This window comes from Hemiscyllium ocellatum, chromosome 16 (assembly GCF_020745735.1).
Source record: "Hemiscyllium ocellatum isolate sHemOce1 chromosome 16, sHemOce1.pat.X.cur, whole genome shotgun sequence".
Taxonomy (NCBI): Eukaryota; Metazoa; Chordata; class Chondrichthyes; order Orectolobiformes; family Hemiscylliidae; genus Hemiscyllium; species Hemiscyllium ocellatum.
In genome coordinates this window covers 71,751,570-71,770,486 of record NC_083416.1, presented here as the reverse complement: position 1 = coordinate 71,770,486, position 18,917 = coordinate 71,751,570, and the positions used below count along the sequence as shown (strand labels likewise).

At 41.2% G+C, this 18,917-nt stretch overlaps 1 protein-coding gene across 1 annotated transcript in view; it reads left to right on the top strand.

The window, feature by feature from the left end:
• The window catches only part of LOC132823469 (uncharacterized), a 67,405-nt gene continuing 48,488 nt past the window's right edge, over nucleotides 1-18,917 (top strand). Inside the window, exons 1-3 of the mRNA XM_060837372.1 lie at nucleotides 1-102; nucleotides 237-300; nucleotides 2,236-2,343. Of these exons, the coding sequence (XP_060693355.1) occupies nucleotides 291-300; nucleotides 2,236-2,343 (118 nt within the window). The 5' untranslated portion in view covers nucleotides 1-102; nucleotides 237-290. The remainder of the gene's footprint in view (nucleotides 103-236; nucleotides 301-2,235; nucleotides 2,344-18,917) is intronic.

Below are 18,917 nucleotides of genomic sequence, written 5' to 3'. Positions count from 1 at the left end.
ATTGTGTCAGTACGAAGAGCCTCTGTTCGTTGGTGTTTCTGTGCTGGGAGCTTTACTGCTTGGTCTCCAGATGTTTTTCAATAGAATTGTTGACCCCATAAGGTAAGGAAATCTGACTGAAATCATAATTCTTTACAAAGAAATAACTTAAATGTGATTTGAGTAACTGATAAAATTGGTCAAAGATCTTGTACTTCCTGAACATTTACTCTTCCAAGTCAATTTTTACAATACAGTTTCTGGTTAGACTGAACAAGGGCATCTCGTGCTTATCATTCCACCATCTTCAAATGACACAAGGTAGGACATCTCTGACAAACAAATGTTTGCCTTCTGCAGTTTTACAGACTTTACTCATTTATGCTTATTGCTGGGTTGATGTAAATTTTTTTTGGTTTTTAATTGGTTTTGGCATCTTTGTGTTGCCAAGTGGCATTCTGGCTCTATCGCTGACTTTAGTTCACCTTCATACATCTACCTCTTGTCCAGTCAGTTGTGTGACTAACCCATGATGTCTGGTTCTTTTCAATGAGCATCTTGGAATGAATTAAGAGATTAAAATCACAAAATACTATGTATGAGAAGACAGAATTAAAATGGACAACAGATAATCTTTTCTGTGAGCTTGGCAAACTTTCATTATTTTCCTCAACTCCTCCAACGTACATGAAACAGTGAAAAGTTCAGATTGTAGTTGTCTTTAGTATTTGTGTGAAATTTGTTTCCTTCTCTGTTGGCTTGGAAATAACAGCAATCGCACTTAGCAGCTTGATGTTGTCACACTGAGTTATCAAAGATCATTGATTCCAGCACAGTGTGTGAGATAGTCTGGTATTTCTACACTTTCAAAATCTCTTCTGAGCTGGAGCAACATATCAGAACCACCACTGTTCAAGTTTTATTTTTGAACACATATAATCAGAAGGACTGTATAGTCATTTGGATCCTCAGAAGTTTGGGAAACAGTAAATTGATCAGCATGTTTTACTACTGCTCGGTTTGGTCACCCAATTAACATGGAGCAATAGATGAATATTTGCTGTTGCAGTTTTAGATGAAACACTATTTTTGGCGTGTGAAGACTACGAAAGGATGTAACTGCTTTTAACCAAGACTGTGATATTGTGATAACCATCTCCTGCATCATGTTAGTCCCATAATTGAAGCCAGGGACCATTGAGAAACTGATGGTGATTTGGGGCAATGTTAAAAAGATGTCGCAAATTAAATAGTTTAGCTTGTGCTCTATATTTTGTGTGATATGTAATATGTGTAATTTCACGACAAAAGTCAATAGTTACACATAACATTCAGACAAGATGTTCAAAATAGAAGCTTCCCCCCAAAGCATTAATCTGGGTCTTTTGTTTAGGAGCCCAGCGATATTACCACAACACCCTGTCTTCCACTTGGATGATAGAGACTGTTTGATCACAGGGAAACCACTGTCGTGCAACAACAAAGCCAGTGGGAAGACTGTCACTTTATTGGATGCAGCTCTGGATGCAGGAGTTGTAAAAGCAGTGAGGAATCATCTTGCCAGGAATTGTCAGAAAGCTCATCCAAATGTACAGTGAGAGCTGGCAGCAGGCTGTCAGGTGCAGGGAGTCTGGGTAGAATCAGGAAAAAGTTCAATGACCTGACACAAGTGCTTCTCACGCTGAATGTCTGCCCCACATGAGCTTCACCCAAGTCACACATCAATCCCATAGTAGCAGCAGCTGTTCATCTCTGACAAGTAAATGAATCAATGGGTGAATCAAATATTTTGTGGAGTGATCTTTTCCAACTTCACTTTTTGGTGATTCTTTTCATGGTCAGTTGTGATATTTCTCTATTCTTGCCAATTCAATTTGTTTACTTTGAGTTGGAAAGTTTGTGAGGCTGGTGATAAGAGACAGATTACACACATCACTAGGATGAACAAATTTTTAATTTTTCAGGAAAAGGCAGAGTCCATGGGTAATGAAGTTGATTGCACAATTTATATTTCTAAATTAAAATGATGAGCTGAGAAAAGGATGCTTGTTTGAGGAGCCAGTGCAGACACGAGGGACCGAATGGCCTGCATCTGCACGCTGATAATTCTGTGATCATTCAGCAAGCTGTTTCTCCACAGTTTGGTGCCCTTCACTCTCTGAAGGATTAAACAAGTTGAAGGAATATATGTCAGTTTCATATCAGAGGTGTTCTGATCTGTGTTGAACTCAGTACCTACATGTGTATTTCTTCCAGGGGAAGGAAATGGATCTGAAGTGAGTCTAAATTTCTTCCACAGCACGATGCTGACTGGTTTGAGACTCAGTGTCTTTGTTCTTCTCCTGTCACCTGTGTTCACAGAAAGTAAGTGGTATGTTTTCATTAATTTACACGTTTACTGATCTGGAGGAAAGTAAAAACCCAATCCTTCAATCCAGGTTTGGAAGATCACTTGGCAGGTCCCTGTAATTTGTGACAGACAAGAAAGAGAACTAGATTAAATTATTATTTCTGTCCCGCTCTCCCGTCCATAACACGATTGTTTTTGATGTTGACTTTCCTTATTTCCTTTCCATTTTGCAAGAAGGAAACAGGTGTCTCAAAACCTAATTTTGAAAGCTTAATTAAAATAGCTTTCAGCAGATTGTTGAGTGTTTAAACAAAGTGTGGTTTATTGGTGTATTCAAAATCCAGGGGAATGTTTTGTGACACACACAACACACACCCTTTAACCAAGCAAGGTTGGAATGTGGAAGAAATGAATTACTGATTATAAAATACTGAAAATAAAATCCAATATAGCAAAACTGTTTTGTAAATGTTTGCATCCAGCAAGTCAATATCATATTGTGGGTCCTTCAGTCGGCTTTGCCAAGTTTAGAACTCAGAGACAACCAAATTGCTGATGATGTTGTGGTAAGCTGGGAATTGATTCACTTCACAGGGGGACACTGGCTTGTTTTCTGACATCAGACTGCTGTGTATATTGATGATTTGGAGATGCTGGTGTTGGACTGGGGTATACAAAGTTAAAAATCACACAACACCAGGTTATAGTCCAACAGGTTTAATTGGAAGCACACTAGCTTTCAGAGCGACGCTCCTTCATCAGGTGATTGTGGAGGGCTCGATCGTAACACAGAATTTATAGCAAAAATTTGCAGTGTGATGTAACTGAAATTATACGTTGAAAACTGGATTGTTAGAATGCAGTGATAGTTTCACTTCTTTATGTGTAAATCACAAAACCATTTTTTTTAAAAGTTGCATTCTCAGATTAGCTGTTTACAACGTTGATAGTTAGACAACATGTTGAAGGTCTTAGCTCCCTTTGTTCTCTGTCTATGTCCTGATGTTTAGATTGATTCTAACCTAAAAAGTGAGATAACAGAGTTTTATATAGATTCATGTACATTCCTTCAGTTAAATATTTTCCCTAACATATTTAATGAAGCACAAATGATGTGTCCTCCACTTATAATTTTTCTTTATCATAACATTACCATTATTCTGAATTTTCTGAAACATTCTGAACTGATCAAAAAGTTAAAATTCTAAATTGGAGAAAAGCCAATTTTGATGTTACCAGACAGGAACTTTTAAATATTGATGTGGGTTGGGCTATTTGCAGGTAAAAGGATGGTTGGGAAGTGGGAGGCTTTAAAAATGATCCAATAAGAGTTCAGTGATGTTCCTGTTAGTGTGAAGGGCAGGCTGTTCAGTTTAGGGAATGTTGGATGACGAGAGAAATTGAGGCTTTGGTCAAGAAAAAGGAGGAAAATACCAAGTATAAACAACTGGGATTGAGTGAGTGCACAGAGGAGTATAAACAGAGCGGGAATATACTTAAGAGGGAAATCAGGAGGGCAAAAAAAGACATGAGATTATTTTTGACAAATAGCGTTAAAGAGAAATCAAAGAGATTCTGTCACAACATTAAGGGCAAAAGAGAACTGGGGGAGATTAGGGTCCCACAATGATCAACATTACCGTTTACGTATGGAATCACAGGAGATCAGGAAGGTACTAAATAAATTCATTGCATCAGTATTTACTGTAGAGAAAGACATGGAAGCTAGGGAACTTGCAGAAATAAATTGTGATATCTTGAAAAGAGTTCATATTACAGAAGAGGAGGTGCTGGAGGTTTTAGTATGCATAACGATAAGTGGATCCCCAGGATCTGATCAGGTATTTCCTCAAACTTTGTGGGAAGTGAGGAAGGAGATCGCTGGGCCACTTGCTGAGTTATATGTATTATCGACAGCCATGGATGAGCTGCCAGAAAACTGGAGGTTGGCGAACGTGAGATTGGCCATTATTTTAAAAATGTGATAATGGAAACCAAGGAACTTCAGAACGGTAAGCCTTATGTCATGGTGCATATGTTGTTGGAGGGAATTCTGAGGGACTGGATTTACATATAGTCGGAATGTCTGGACTGATTAGGAATAGTCATCGTGGCTTTGTGCATGGGAAATCGTGTCTGACTAAAATGACTGAGGTTTTTGAAGATGTGACAAAGAAGATTGATGAAAACAAATTGGGACATATTGTCCATCTGGACTTCAGACATATGCTTTCATCACATCCTGAGATCCACACTCAGTGCCAAGTGCTACGATATGCACACTCCTGAACTCTCTCTCCAACAGTACTGCCTCATGCTGCTTCAGGGCTGACCTGCCTCCGAGTTCCACATCATTCTCCAGTTCGCACAGTGTTCTATCAAGAAATATTTCCTGTCCTTTTCAGGCATTAGGGAATGTAAACTGGAACAACTCAGAGATACTCACACCCCTCAAAAAGCTTCCTCACCTCCTGTCTTTCTGAATCCACTCTTTATTTTAACCCTACTTCTTGTTTCTGAAGAGTCATCAGATTCAAAACATGAACCCTACTTTCCCCTCACTGACTTTCCCAGATCTGCTCATTTTTCCCAGTTATTTCTCATTTTTGAATCAAATATCACTGTGTGCTATTTTTTCCACCAATGTTGGTCTTTGGTTAGCCATTGCTCATGTCTTTACACGTAAAGTAAGCATTCCTGGGGCCTTCCCGTGTAACTGCTCTTTCCTTGTCTCACTTGACCTTTCTGTGACTATTTGGAGAAGCTACAATTTACTCCTGCCAAATCATTCCCTTGGAGTTAATCTCTGTCCATGGATAAACTATGGTCAACCCTACCAGTTACTATTCTAGACATTAGCTCATACTCAAGCTGCTCTCTGTACAAAGGAATACATATGCACTCCCTGCCGATACGATTCATTAAAACTTTGACACGTTTTATTGACCTTCTGAAAATACAATCGAGAACACATCCTTCAAAGTCAAGTCCACAAAGAAATTAAATGTGAAGTGCCCTAATACCACATGATATTTGATATTTAACCATTGCACATAAAGGTTTGCAAGTTCAGATGTAAAAATGTACAACGTGTCAATGTTAATAAATTGAAGAAAACTCCAAGAAATGGGGAATAATTTATGTTGTTACAATGCCAATAAATGGTTTCTTTGGACAAATCAAATTCCTGAATGAATCCTGATTTGATAGATCATGCATTTGTTTAGTTAATATACTGCTTCATCATTCACACAGGTCTGCAAATTTTCATTAGCGACAGAACACAATTACAAATAAATTAAAATGTGAGATATTGAATTGTGGAGAGTGGGCGGCATGGTGGCACAGTGGTTAGCACTGCTGCCTCACAGCGCCTGAGACCCGGGTTCAATTCCCGACTCAGGCGACTAACTGTGTGGAGTTTGCACGTTCTCCCCATGTCTGCGTGGGTTTCCTCTGGGTGCTCCGGTTTTCTCCCATAGTCCAAAGATGTGTGGGTCAGGTGAATTGGCCATGCTAAATTGCTCGTAGTGTTAGGTAAGGGGTAAATGTAGGGGTATGGGTGGGTTGCGCTTCATCGGGCTGGTGTGGACTTGTTCGGCCAAATGGCCTGTTTCCACACTTTAAGTAATCTAATCTACTCTAAATTTAAATAGATTCTCAAACGCAAAGCAAAAATAGTTTCACTCTGTTTTCTAAGACAATTTGCTGGAGACTCAAGTTCATCAGATTAACTCTTTCAATTTTGACTTATCTTTGCTGTAGACTGTGGAGACAATTTATTGAGCTGGTTACAAATCTGCTGACATGAACTTTCTACAAATCTGAAAGCCTAATACTTTTCAGTTTGACTACCTTCAGGACCCGATCTCTCGGTTTTGGACGAGTAGGTGTTGGACTGGGGGTGGGCAGAGTTAAAAATCACACAACACCAGATTTTGGTCCAACAGGTTTACCTGCATTTGGAAGCATGAGCCTTTGGAACGCTGCTCCTTCATTCCGTCACTTTGGCGAAAGATCCTAAGACACAGAATTTATAGCAAAATATTACAGTGTCATGCAACTCAGATGATATACTGAACAAACCTAGATTGTTGTTTTAAGTCTTTCATCTTTTCGAATGGGTTGCAGGTTTTGATTCATTAATGTGCAAATCCCAGAAGATTTTTTTAGTCATGTTCTTGAGATAACTTGAGGTTTTATAAAAAACAGTGACATCTCAGCTCAGACAACGTAATAAAGGTGTCAGGTTAGTGTCTGTCTGTATCCCAATCTTGAATCAGATTGGTTCTATTTCCAAAGGCAATCAATCCATTTCCACTTTGGAAAAAAAACCAGACTGATTCAAGATTGGGATACAGACAGACTCTAACTTCAGACTTTAATGCATTGTCTGAGTTTAGATGTGACTTTTTTTAGAAAACATTCAGTTATCTCGAAAATGTGACTTAAAATAAATTCTGGGATTTACATGTTAATGAGCTGAAACCTGCAGCCCATTCCAAAAGATGAAAGAGTTAACAGCCATTTAGGTTTGTTCACTATATAATTTCAGTTACAAGACACTGAAATCTTTTGCTATAAATTCTGTGTCTTAAGGTCTTGCTCCACAGCTACATGATGAAGGAGCAGCGCGCCAAAAGCCAGTGCTTCCGAATAAACCTGTTGAACTACGATCTAGTGTGTAATTTTTTTCAACTAAATAATTGAAGTGAATGGTTTCCTAAATTGGTTTGATATCCTTCTGAGTTGTTTCTCAACTCAATCCTGTTTTTTCCTGAACTTAACTTTTGTCAGATAAGTCTTGTTCAATCTAAATTGTTCTCCCCTCTTGTCGAAAGGCCAATAAGAGGGGAGGCCACACTGGATCTGGTGTTTGGTAATTAACCAGGCCAGGTGTTTGATTTAGTTGTAAGTGAGCACTTTGGAGGGAATGACGATAATTCAATTATATTTTGTTTAGTGATGGAAAGGGATATGTACACGCCACAGGTCAAGGGTTATTGATGGGGCAAGGGCAATTGTGATGCGATTAGGCAAGAATTAGGATGCATAGAATGGGGTAGCAAAATGCAGGGGAAGCAGACAATTGAAATGTGGAGCTCGTTTAAGGAACAGATATTGCCTGTCCTTGATAGATATGTCCCTGTCAGGCAGGGAGGTAAGGGAACCATGGTTTACTACAGAAATTGCATCTCATGTTCAGAAGAAGAAAGAGGCTCATGTGTTGATGAGGCAAGCTGGTACAGATGAGGCGATGGAGAGTCACAGATCAGCTAGGAAGGATTTAAAGAGAGAGTTAAGAATAGGGCCAGTCAAAGACAGAAATGGGAAGTTGAGTGTGGACCCTGTAGAGATTGGAGATGTGCTAAATACACATTTCTCATCAGTGTTCACTGAGGAAAAGGAGGGTATTGTAGAGGAAAAGAATGAGGTATGAGATATTAGACGAGAAAGGATCGAGGTTAGTTATGCATAGGTCATAGATGGAGTCATAGAGATGTACAACCTGGAAACAGACCCTTCAGTCCAACCCGTCCATGCCAACCAGATATCCCAACCCAATCTAGTCCCACCTGCCTGCATCCGACCCATATCCCTCCAAACCCTTCCTTTTCATATACCCATCCAAATGCCTCTTAAATGTTACAATTGTACCAGCCTCCACTACATTCTCTGGCAGCTCATTCCATACACGTACTGCACTCTGCGAGAAAAATTTGCCTCTTAGGTCTCTTTTATATCTTTTCCTCTCACCCTAAACCTATGCCCTCCAGTTCTGGACTCCCCAGTCCCAGGGAAAAGACTTTGTCTATTTTTCCTATCCATGCGCCTCATAATTATGTAAACTTCTATAAGATCACCCCTCAGCCTCTGACGCTCCAGGGAAAACAGCCCCAGCCTGTTCAGCCTCTCCCTGTAGCTCAGATCCTCCAATCCTGGCAACATCCTTGTAAATCTTTTTTGAACCCTTTCACGTTTCACAACATCTTTCCGATAGGAAGGAGATCAGAATTGCACGCAATATTCCAACAGTGGCCTAACCAATGTCCTGTACAGCCGCAACATGACCTCCCAACTCCTGTACTCAATACTCTGACCAATAAAGGAAAGCATACCAAATGCCTTTTTCATTATCCTATCTACCTGCGACTCTACTTTCAAGGAGCTATGAACCTGCACTCCAAGGTCTCTTTGTTTAGCAACACTTCCTCGGACCTTACCATTAAATGTATAAGTCCAGCTAACATTTGCTTTCCCAAAATGCAACTCCTCGCATTTATCTGAATTAAACTCCATCTGCCACTTCTCAGCCCATTGGCCCATCTGGTCCAGATTCTGTTGTAATCTGAGGTAGCCCTCTTCACTGTCCATTGCGCCTCCAATTTTGGTGTAATCTGCAAACTTACTAACTGTACCTCTAATGCTCACATTCAAATCATTTATTTAAATGACAAAAAGTAAAGGACCCAGCACCAATCCTTGTGGCACTCCACTGCTCACATTCCTGCAGTCTGAAAAACAACCCTCCACCACCTCCCTCTGTCTTCTACCTTTGAGCCAGTTCTGTATCCAAATAGCTGGTTCTCCCTGTTAGCCATGAGATCTAACCTTGCTAATTAGTCTCCCTGGGGAACCTTGTCAAACGCCTTACTGAAGTTCATATAGATCACATCTACTGCTCTGCCCTCATCAATCTTCTTTGTTACTTCTTCAAAAAAAGCTCAATCAAGTTGGTGAGACATGATTTCCCACACACAAAGCCATATTGACTATCCCGAATCATTACTTGCCTTTCTAAATACATGCACATCCTGTCGCTCAGGATTCCCTCCAACAACTTGCCCACCACTGACATCAGGCTCACTGGTCTATAGTTCCCTGGCTTATCTTTACCACCCTTCTTAAACAGTGGCACCACGTTTGCCAACCTCCTGTCTTCTGGCACCTCACCTGTGACTATTGATGATACAAATATCGCAGCAGGAGACCCAGCAATCACTTCTCTAGCTTCCCACATAGTTCTCGGGTACGCCTGATCAGGTCTTGAGGATTTATCCACTTTTATCCATGTCAAGACATCCAGCACTTCCTCCTCTGTAATCTGGACATTTTGCAAGATGTCACCATCTATTTCCCAACAGACTATATCTTCCATATCCTTTTCCACAGTAAATACTGATGCAAAATATTCATTTAGTATCTCCCCCATTTTCTGTGGCTCCACACAAAGGCCGCCTTGCTGATCTTTGAGGGGTCCCATTCTCTTCCTAGTTACCTTTTTGTCCTTAATATATTTGTAAAAACCCTTTGGATTCTCCTTAATTCTATTTGCCAAAACTATCTCATGTCCCCGTTTTGTTCTCCTGATTTCCCTCTTAAGTATACTCCTACTTTCTTTATACTCTTCTAAGCATTCACTCGATCTATACCTGTCTATACCTGACATATGCTTCCTTCTTTTTCTTAACCAAACCCTCAATTTCTTTAGTCATCCAGCATTCCCTATACCTACCAGCCTTCCCTTTCACCCTGACAGGAATATACTTTCTCTGGATTCTTGTTATCTCATTTCTGAAGGCTTCCCATTTTCCAGCCGTCCCTTTACCTGCAAACATCTGCCTCCAATCATCTTTCGAAAGTTCTTGCCTAATACCGTCAAAATTGGCCTTTCTCCAAGTTAGAACTTCAACTTTTAGATATTGTCTATCCTTTTCCACTATTTTAACACGAATAAAGGCCCCAAGTGCTCCCCCACTGACACCTCAGTCACTTGCCCTGCCTTATTTCCCAAGAGTAGGTCAAGCTTTGCACCTTCTCTAGTAGATACATCCACATACTGAATCAGAAAATTGTCTTGTACACACTTAAGAAATTCCTCTCCATCTAAACCTTTAACACGATGGCAGTCCCAGTCGGATTTGGAAAGTTTGGAAAGTTAAAATCCCCTACCATAACTACTCTATTATTTTTACAGATAGCTGAGTTCTCCTTACAAGTTTGTTTCTCAATTTCCCTCTGATTATTCGGTGGTCTATATTACAATCCCAATAAGGTGATCATCCCTTTCTTATTTCTCAGTTCCACCCAAATAACTTCCCTGGATGTCTTTCCAGGAATATCCTCTCTCAGCACAGCTGTAATGCTATCCCTCATCAAAAATGCCACTCCCCCTCCTCTCTTGCATTTGTATCCTGGAACATTAAGCTGCCAGTCTTGCCCATCCCTGAGCCTTGCTTCCGTAATTGCTATGATATCCCAGTCCCATGTTCCTAACCCTGCCCTGAGTTCACCTGCCTTCCCTGTTAGGCCCATTGCATTGAAATAAATGCAGTTTAATTTATTAGTCCTACCTTGTCCCTGCCTGCCCTGACTCTTTGACTCACTTCTGTTCTCAGCTGTACATCTCCCACTCCCCCCGCCCCCCTCACCTTATGAGTTTAAATCCTCCCAAGCAGTTCTAGCAAATTTCCATGCCAGTCTATTAGTCCACTTCCCATTGAGGTGCAATCTGTCCTTCTTGTACAGGTCACTTCTACCCCAAAAGAGATTCCAATGATCCAAAAACGTGAATCCTTTTCCTATATACCAGCTCCTCAGCCATGCATTCACCTGCTCTATCCTCCTATTCCTGCCTTCACAAGCTTGTAGCACAGGGAGTAATCCAGATATTACTACCCTTGAGTACCTCCTTTTTAAATTTCTGCCTAACTCTCTGTAATCTCCTTTCAGAATCTCAACCTTTTCCCTACCATTGTTGTTGTTTCCAATGTGGACAATGACCTCCTGCTAGCCCCTCTCCCCTGTGAGAACATTCTGCACCCTCTCTGAGACATCCTTGATCCGGGCACCAGGGAAACAACACACCATTCTGCTTTTTCTCTGCTGGCCACAGAAACGTCTGTCTGTACCTCTGACTACAGAATCCCCGAACACAATTGATCTCTTGGAAGATGATGTACCCCTCATTGCATTACAGCCAGTCTCAATACCAGAAACTTGGCTGTTCATGCTACGATCCCCTGAGAATCCATCACCCCCTTCATTTTCCAAAACAGCATACCTGTTTGAAATGGGTATATTCACAAAAGGCTCCTGCACTCGCAGCCTACCTCTCTTACCCTTCCTGGAGTTAACCCATCTATGTGACTGTATCTGAGACTTTCCCCCCCTGCCTATAACTGCCATCCATCACATACTGTTGCTGTTGCAAATTCCTCATCGCTTCTAACTGTCTCTCCAACCGATCCACTCGATCTGATAAGATTCGCATCCAACAGCTTTTATGGCAGATATAATCCACAATAACCCTTAAACTCTCTTTAAACTCCAACATCTGACAAGAAGTACATATCACTGCAAAGGCCATTTTTGCTCCTTCACAATCTATAGACCCAGAAAATAACACCATCTTATTCCTCTACAAACACTGCCCCAGGTTAAATTAATAGCTTTGGCTTATATTTTAAGTTTAATCAAGAGACTTATCTGCAAAAACATATAATCAAGAAAGAATCCACTGTACTCACTACTGCAGCCTTTCTCTTTGGCAGACTTAAAACAACAAAGAACTTATCTGATTCTGTGCTGTAAAGTTCGCCCAACAGTTCCTCCAAGATTAGTTGTGAATTTCACTGTTTGTTAATTTTCCCAGATGCACTCTGATGTCCAGTGAGACACAAATTCAAACAGCTAATGTGGTAACCGTACAGGTTCTCCCTCTCACTCACTCTCTCTCCCTCCCCTGCACTGTCCTCACCATGTGCTTCCTTTGTCTGCTCTTCTCCCTTTTAAACTGCTGTTGTTTTGACATTTTTTCCAAGGGTGTTACCAATTCTCGAAGGAGTGGAAGTAGACAAGTCCCCTGGGCTGGATGGGATTTATCCGAGGATCCTCTGGGAAGCTAGGGAGGAGATAGCAGAGAGTTTGGCTTTGATATTTATGTCGTCGTTGTGTCCAGGTTTAGTACCAGAGGACTGGAAGATTGCAAATGTGCCCTTTTTCAAGAAGGGCAGTAGAGATGACCCAGGTAATGACCCAGTGAGCCTTACTTCTGTTGTAGGAAAGGTTTTGGAAAGGATTATGAGAGATAAGGTTTATGATCATCTAGCAAGCTACAATTCGATTTCAGATAGTCAACATGGTTTCGCCAAGGACAGATCATGTCTCACAAACCTCATTGAATGTTTTGAGAAGGTGACCAAGCATGTAGATGAGAGTAGGGCAGTTGATGTGGTATAGTTAGACTTCAGTAAACCCTTTAATAAGGTTCCACATGGTAGGCTGATGGAGAAAATGCAGACGCATGGAATTGAGGGTGATTTAGCAGTTTGGATAAGAAACTGTTGGACGTAAAATATTCAGGCTGGAGTCCAGTTACTAGTGGTGTGCCACAAGGATCTGTTTTGGGACCACTGCTGTTTTGTCATCTTTATAAATGACTTAGACGCAGGCATAAGTGGATGGATTAGTAAATTTGCAGACGACACGAAAGTTGGTGGAGTAGTGGACAGTTTGGAAGAATGTTACAAGATGCAGGTGGACTAGGATAAACTGCAGAATTGGGCTGAGAGGTGGCAAATGGAGTTCAATGTAGCTAAATGTGAGGTGATGCACTTTGGGAAGAATAACAGGATGGCAGAATACTTGGTCAATGGAAAGATTCTTGGTAGGTGGATGTGCAGAGGGATCTTAGAGTCCATGTGCATAGATCCCTGAAAGTTGCCACCCAGGTGGATAGTGCTGTTAAGAAGGCATACGGTGTGTTAGGTTTCATTGGTAGAGGGATTGAGTTCTGGAGCCGCAATATCATGCTGCAACTATGCAAAACACTGGTGCAGCCACACTTGGAATATTGTGTATAGTTCTGGTCATGCCATTACAGAAAAGATGTGGAAGCATTGGAAAAGGTGCAGAGGAGATTTACCAGGATGTTGCCTGGTCTGGAGGGAATGTCTTTATGAGGAAAGGCTGAGAGACTTGGGTCTGTTCTCATTGGAAAGAAGAAGGCTAAGAGGGGATTTGATAGAGACATACAAGATGATCAGAGGATTAGATAGGGTAGACAGTGAAAGACTTTTCCTGAGGATGATGACATCAGCTTGTACGAGAGGTCATAACTACAAATTGAGGGGTGAGAGATTTAAGATAGATGTCAGAGGCAAGTTGTTTACGCAAAGAGTGGTTATAGTTGGAATGCCCTATCTGCTAAGGTAGTCATCTCAGCCACATTAGGGAGATTTAAACAATCCTTAGATAAGCACATGGATGATTTTGGATAGTGCAGGGGGACGAGCTGAGAACAGTTCACAGGTCGGCGCAACATCGAGGGCCGAAGGACCTATTCTGCATTGTATTGTTCTATGTCATATGTTCTATGAACAGAAAACAAAGCTAATGGCCTTTAGTGTCTGATACTATCTGTAATAAACCCAACAGTATTATCCCTTTACTCTGAAGAAAAATGGATTTAGGTCATTGATCCTTGAGGATTCTCTGACCTTGATTATTACTTGAGAAAAAAATAAATCACCTGACTGCTTCAGAAAACATTGTGAGTGTGTAGGGAACTAAATAATAGAGAATATCCGAGATCATTGTCATCCACTTGTTCAGATATGTTGTAACACACCTCTGAGCAGGTGGGGCCTGAACCCAGACCTTGCCCCATGCCTCAACCTGTCATCATCGGAGCCTTTGGTCCCAGGCTCCCATTCTTGATGAGCTTGAGGGAGAGGAGGCCATTTTTTTTCCTGTGTTTATCAAAGTCCCAGCTCCAATGCAATCACTCTTCCTCTGACAGTATCTCCCCATTCCATCCAGACCTTTATTTTGCAGTTCTCCTTCAAAAATTTGCAGATGATGATTTGAATGTGTCCAGTAAATGATCATAGTGAACTTCAGACTTAAGGTGTGCCTGGGGTCACCAATGGCGAACAGGAAGCTTCTGAATGCATTGAAATGGATTGTCAACTTTCACAAAAAAGGACTTGCTTCTGAAGATGATTTACTGGGAGTGCGTTTTTAGAGTGGATTTGTCTCTGTTGCATTCTAGACTGGGGGAGAGTGCACCCAGGAAATGCCTGTTCTCCTCCCAACTCAGAAACACTATTCCAGGGAAAACAGATTGGAAACCTGTTGTAGATGCATCTGGTACAAAGTTGTCTCCAGTCAAACTAAATTAGTGATATTAATAGTGACATAAATTAGATGAAAGCATTATGATTTGATATTAAAATACTACCATGGTTTAAAATGATATTATGATTCCTCTTTCCAACAGGAAATTCGATTTATAAGTATTTTGAGGATGGATGTGGTGATATTTCATTAAAAGGACCAGACAATCCTGGAGAGGGTACTTTTGTCTGGGAATGGGAACCACACTCAGGGCAAGAGAAACAGCAGCTGGTTACTTTTCAGAAAGCAAGGATGGGGAGTTGGAATGCACAATGGAGTGAATACTATAGAAACAATAACTGGTACAGGTCGCTGTCCCGTGATCATCGTTCCCCAGATCTGAAACTTAGAAAGCCCAAATTCGACTTTGCGGGATTGTACACCCTGTTACAGACATGGCCAAATGAAGTCATCCTGAAAACTTACAACATTTTTGGGATCAAAGGTGAGTGAAATATCATTTGGAAAGATTCAATAAACTGACTGAAAACAATTGGACATGTGATGATGGGATTGCATGAGTTTTAGTCATGCAGTGCACAAAGTGCATTTCTCACAGAAACACAAGGGGATATATTCTCTTCATTATTCCTTTTGAAATTGTCAAAATGAGCAAAACTATCTTGACAATTTCAACATTAGAACAACTGGATCAATCTATATAACAGTGAGTTTGTACACGGGTCACAGTCTCTGTAGCATGTATTGATTTTGTTTTTAAACTCATCAATTACGTCTGGTAATTTTCACTGTGGCACTGTTGTATAGGTTTCTGTTCTGTGATTTGCACATCCACAAGATGATGTGGCATTCCTTTATTGCCATTTCCCCGAACAGTGTTGAAATCATTGAAAAATGGGGAACTCTGTCATTGCTCCCGTTCCACCCTATTCCCTGTCTTGCTCCAGCTGTCATGTTTGCTTTCAGTCCTGCTGTAATCCTGAAATCTATTTTGTCCTGCTCCTGTTCCCATCAACGACTAAATGTTTAATGTAAGTGTAGGAGATGGGTTAATATTTCTTGCCCAACCCTAGTTGCTCTTGGGAAGGTGGTAGTGAACTGCCTTCTTAAACAATTGCAGTCAATGTGATCTCGGTGGTATGGCTCAGCACTGATAGATCTTAGGTTTGGCTGGTGGGTCATCTTACTGGCCACCTTCTATTTCATGATGTGATTGACCTAAGTCTCTTCTTTTAAAGATTCAATTTTTAAGAAGGCAGCTACAGTTACAGTGCCACAAGCTGATGGGAAGAGTGCACTGGAAGTCAAGTTGGAAGTCAATATTATGATCATCACAATTGTGAAAGATGACCAAATTAATCATAAAGATGTTTCCCATTGGTCTGTGACCATTTCCCTACTTTTGTTCATTCATGGAATGTGTGTCACTGGCATTTGTTGTTCAACCCTAATTACCTAGAGGGCTGTTAGAAGTCAACCATATTGCTTTAGGTCTGGAGTCACACATAGGTCAGACTGAAGATATGGACCCCTTGAAGGGGCCTCTTGGTTCAAGACTGGTCAAAGGAATCAACTGAATGCAGTCATAATGAAGCAACGTCATTAGTTTAATAAAGTAAGGCATCCTGACACAATGCTGTTCAGCACACGAAGGCTGAAGCTTCTGTGTTCAGTGGCAAAATTGCACAATTACTATTGAACAATAAACATTTTATTTTTTTGAGAGACAGTACAGTCTTAATTACAAGAAAAGACAATCAAGTATAATAAGGTGACATGATTGAGAGCAGAATAATCTAATGATATTCCCTGGGAAAGGGGTCTTAATTACAAGAAAAGTCCAATCAACCGTATTATGGTGACATGATTGGCAACAGACTAATCCAATGATATTTCCTGGAAAAAGGTTCTTGTTTCACATAAATCGTCATGTCATGGTAGCAGTTCAAGGTTAGTTCGAATGGTCAATTATTGTGTCAGAATTCATTTTATGAAAACTCCATTGTTTGCTTTATCTTCTATTTCAACTAATTCAACAAAGCAGCAGTACAGGTTCACACTGTCAAATTATAACTTTAAGTCATATTGTTGTGTTATTTTAAATTGAAAAAACATTCTGTGGTTAATTAAAACCTCCATATATTTGTTGCTTCTGACAACAGCCTAAGTTCAAATTTTAAATACTCAAGACCAGATAAGAATGTCAGGATTGCTTCCAAAAAGGGCATGAGTGAACAAGATGGGTTTCCCTGGAATCAATAACATTTTCGCAATCATCATGTGGGCCGATGGTGGCACAGTGGTTATCATTGCTGCCTCACAGCACCTGAGGCCCGGGTTCAATTCCCGACTCAGGCGACAGACTGTGTGGTGTTTGCACATTCTCCCCGTGTCTGCGTGGGTTTCCTCCCACAGTCCAAAGATGTGCAGGTCAGGTGAATTGGCCACACTAAATTGCCCGTGGGGTAAATGTAGGGGTATGGGTGGGTTGTACTTCGGTGGGTTGGTGTGGACTTGTAGGGCTGAAGGGCCTGTTTTCACACTGTAAGTAATCTAATCTTAATTCCAGATGTTATTGAATTCAAATTTCACTATCTGCCATGGTAGGATTCAAATCTGGATCCCCAGGACATTACCTGGGTCACTGGATTAATAATCTAGCAATAATCCCACAAGGCCATCTCCTTTAGTCTTATCTAAAATAAGAGAAATTCACACCAGGTTTCCTGAATGAACAAGGAAGCAACATCTGATTTACTTTAACAAACTTACAATGGCAAGAAGAGATTGATAATTACAAAGATGCAAATGAAAAATCTGCCCAATTTAAATCCAGACAAATTGGGTTCACAGAATAGACAAGAGAAAGATTGTAAAAGAATATCATGGGTGATATTCATCAGTTAAAAAGACACAAACTTTGTGGATCAATGCCAAAACTACAAAGCGAATATGAGATGATCTACTCACATTCTAGTTTGTTTTTTTGGGATGGTATCCTGCTGTTGTGAACGTTGGTGATGTTTAATTCAGCAGCCATTCAGTTGGAATCAAGTCTTGGCTTGCATTCCCAGCTCTTTCTTGGAGATAGTGAGGACTACAGATGCTGGATAGTCAGAGTCGATAAAGTGTGGAGCTGGAAAAAACACAGCAAGTCAAGCAGCATTGGAGGAGCAGGAGAGACAATGTTTCAGGTCTTGATGTAGGGTCCTGAACTGAATCATTGCCTCTCCTGCTCCTCAAATGCTGCTTTACCTGCTGTGCCTTATCCAGCTTCACATTTTAACAAGTCTTTCTGCCTCTCTGAGTACTTGAATGATGTTTGTTTTCGCTCTCAGAGGGAGAGCAAAAGAATGGACTCGCTCACTAACAGGTTTTTGGAAGGTCTGAAAATCAACAAAAGTCTGTTCTGACAGTTCAGTGAGAAACTGTCACATGAAACCAATCCAAAAGGTGTCACTGTGCAGGTTCCTTTAAGTACCCAAAAGGGCCTGGGGCTGAATCTTATTTTTGTTTGGCTCAGTGGCAGATTTATCGATTTGTGTGGAGGTTTTTTCACTTTCAGGTTGTGTGTAATTTTTTGCTGTATCTTACTCAACTCATCAAAGTAAGTACCTCACCTGCACTACGAGACACCCCTCCCTCCTGATTCTCATCCACACCTATCAGCTGCCCTTACTGAAAGATATCACCACTCACTAGATATCTGCCACATGCCTGCATACATTGCCACTATGCCACATTTGAAATGCCACTGTGCACCCAGACAGGTTTTGGCATTCCGAATCTGCCCTGCCCATTGATGGAAAGTCATTCCAAAGCTGCTAGTGAAGGGGGAAATGGTGCCACGGTTCTCTGATGGGGATATGGAGATCCAGGAGATGGGGATGTCCAGAGGAGACATGTCCTTTTCCTGGCGAACCTGCTGAGGAGGTCATGGTATCAGAGCCTGGCAGTATGGTTGAGGTTGCTACCCAGAACCGTGCTGTATCCACAGTCAAGAATAGCCAGCAGTGCCACAAGAAGGTCAATTACCCCTCTCTGCTCAGCCAAGGTAAGTCCCACCATCTTCTCTCTGCTCCTCATACTTAAACTCTGCTCCAGCCTCCACCTCCAACCACGGCCCATACTCTGTCGCTCTCACTGTTGCTCCCTGACCCCATTGCACATTCAGTGGAATCCCCTTCACAAGTTTCATTCACGCCCTCTTACCCTAACACATTTGCACTCACTGGTCAAGGGTGAATGTCTGACTGTCCCGGGGGAGATAGCCTGATTGGGTCAGTACTTTATTAGCGTGATCCACTCCGAGATCCTCCCTAATCCCTACCTTTCAGGGAATGAGAGTCTCTCCAAACCCAGTTTAACAGTGATGCACTGATCCTGCAGTGGGAGGGACATCAAGTGTGCAAACACCCTCTCACAAGATTTGCAAACTCCTCACATA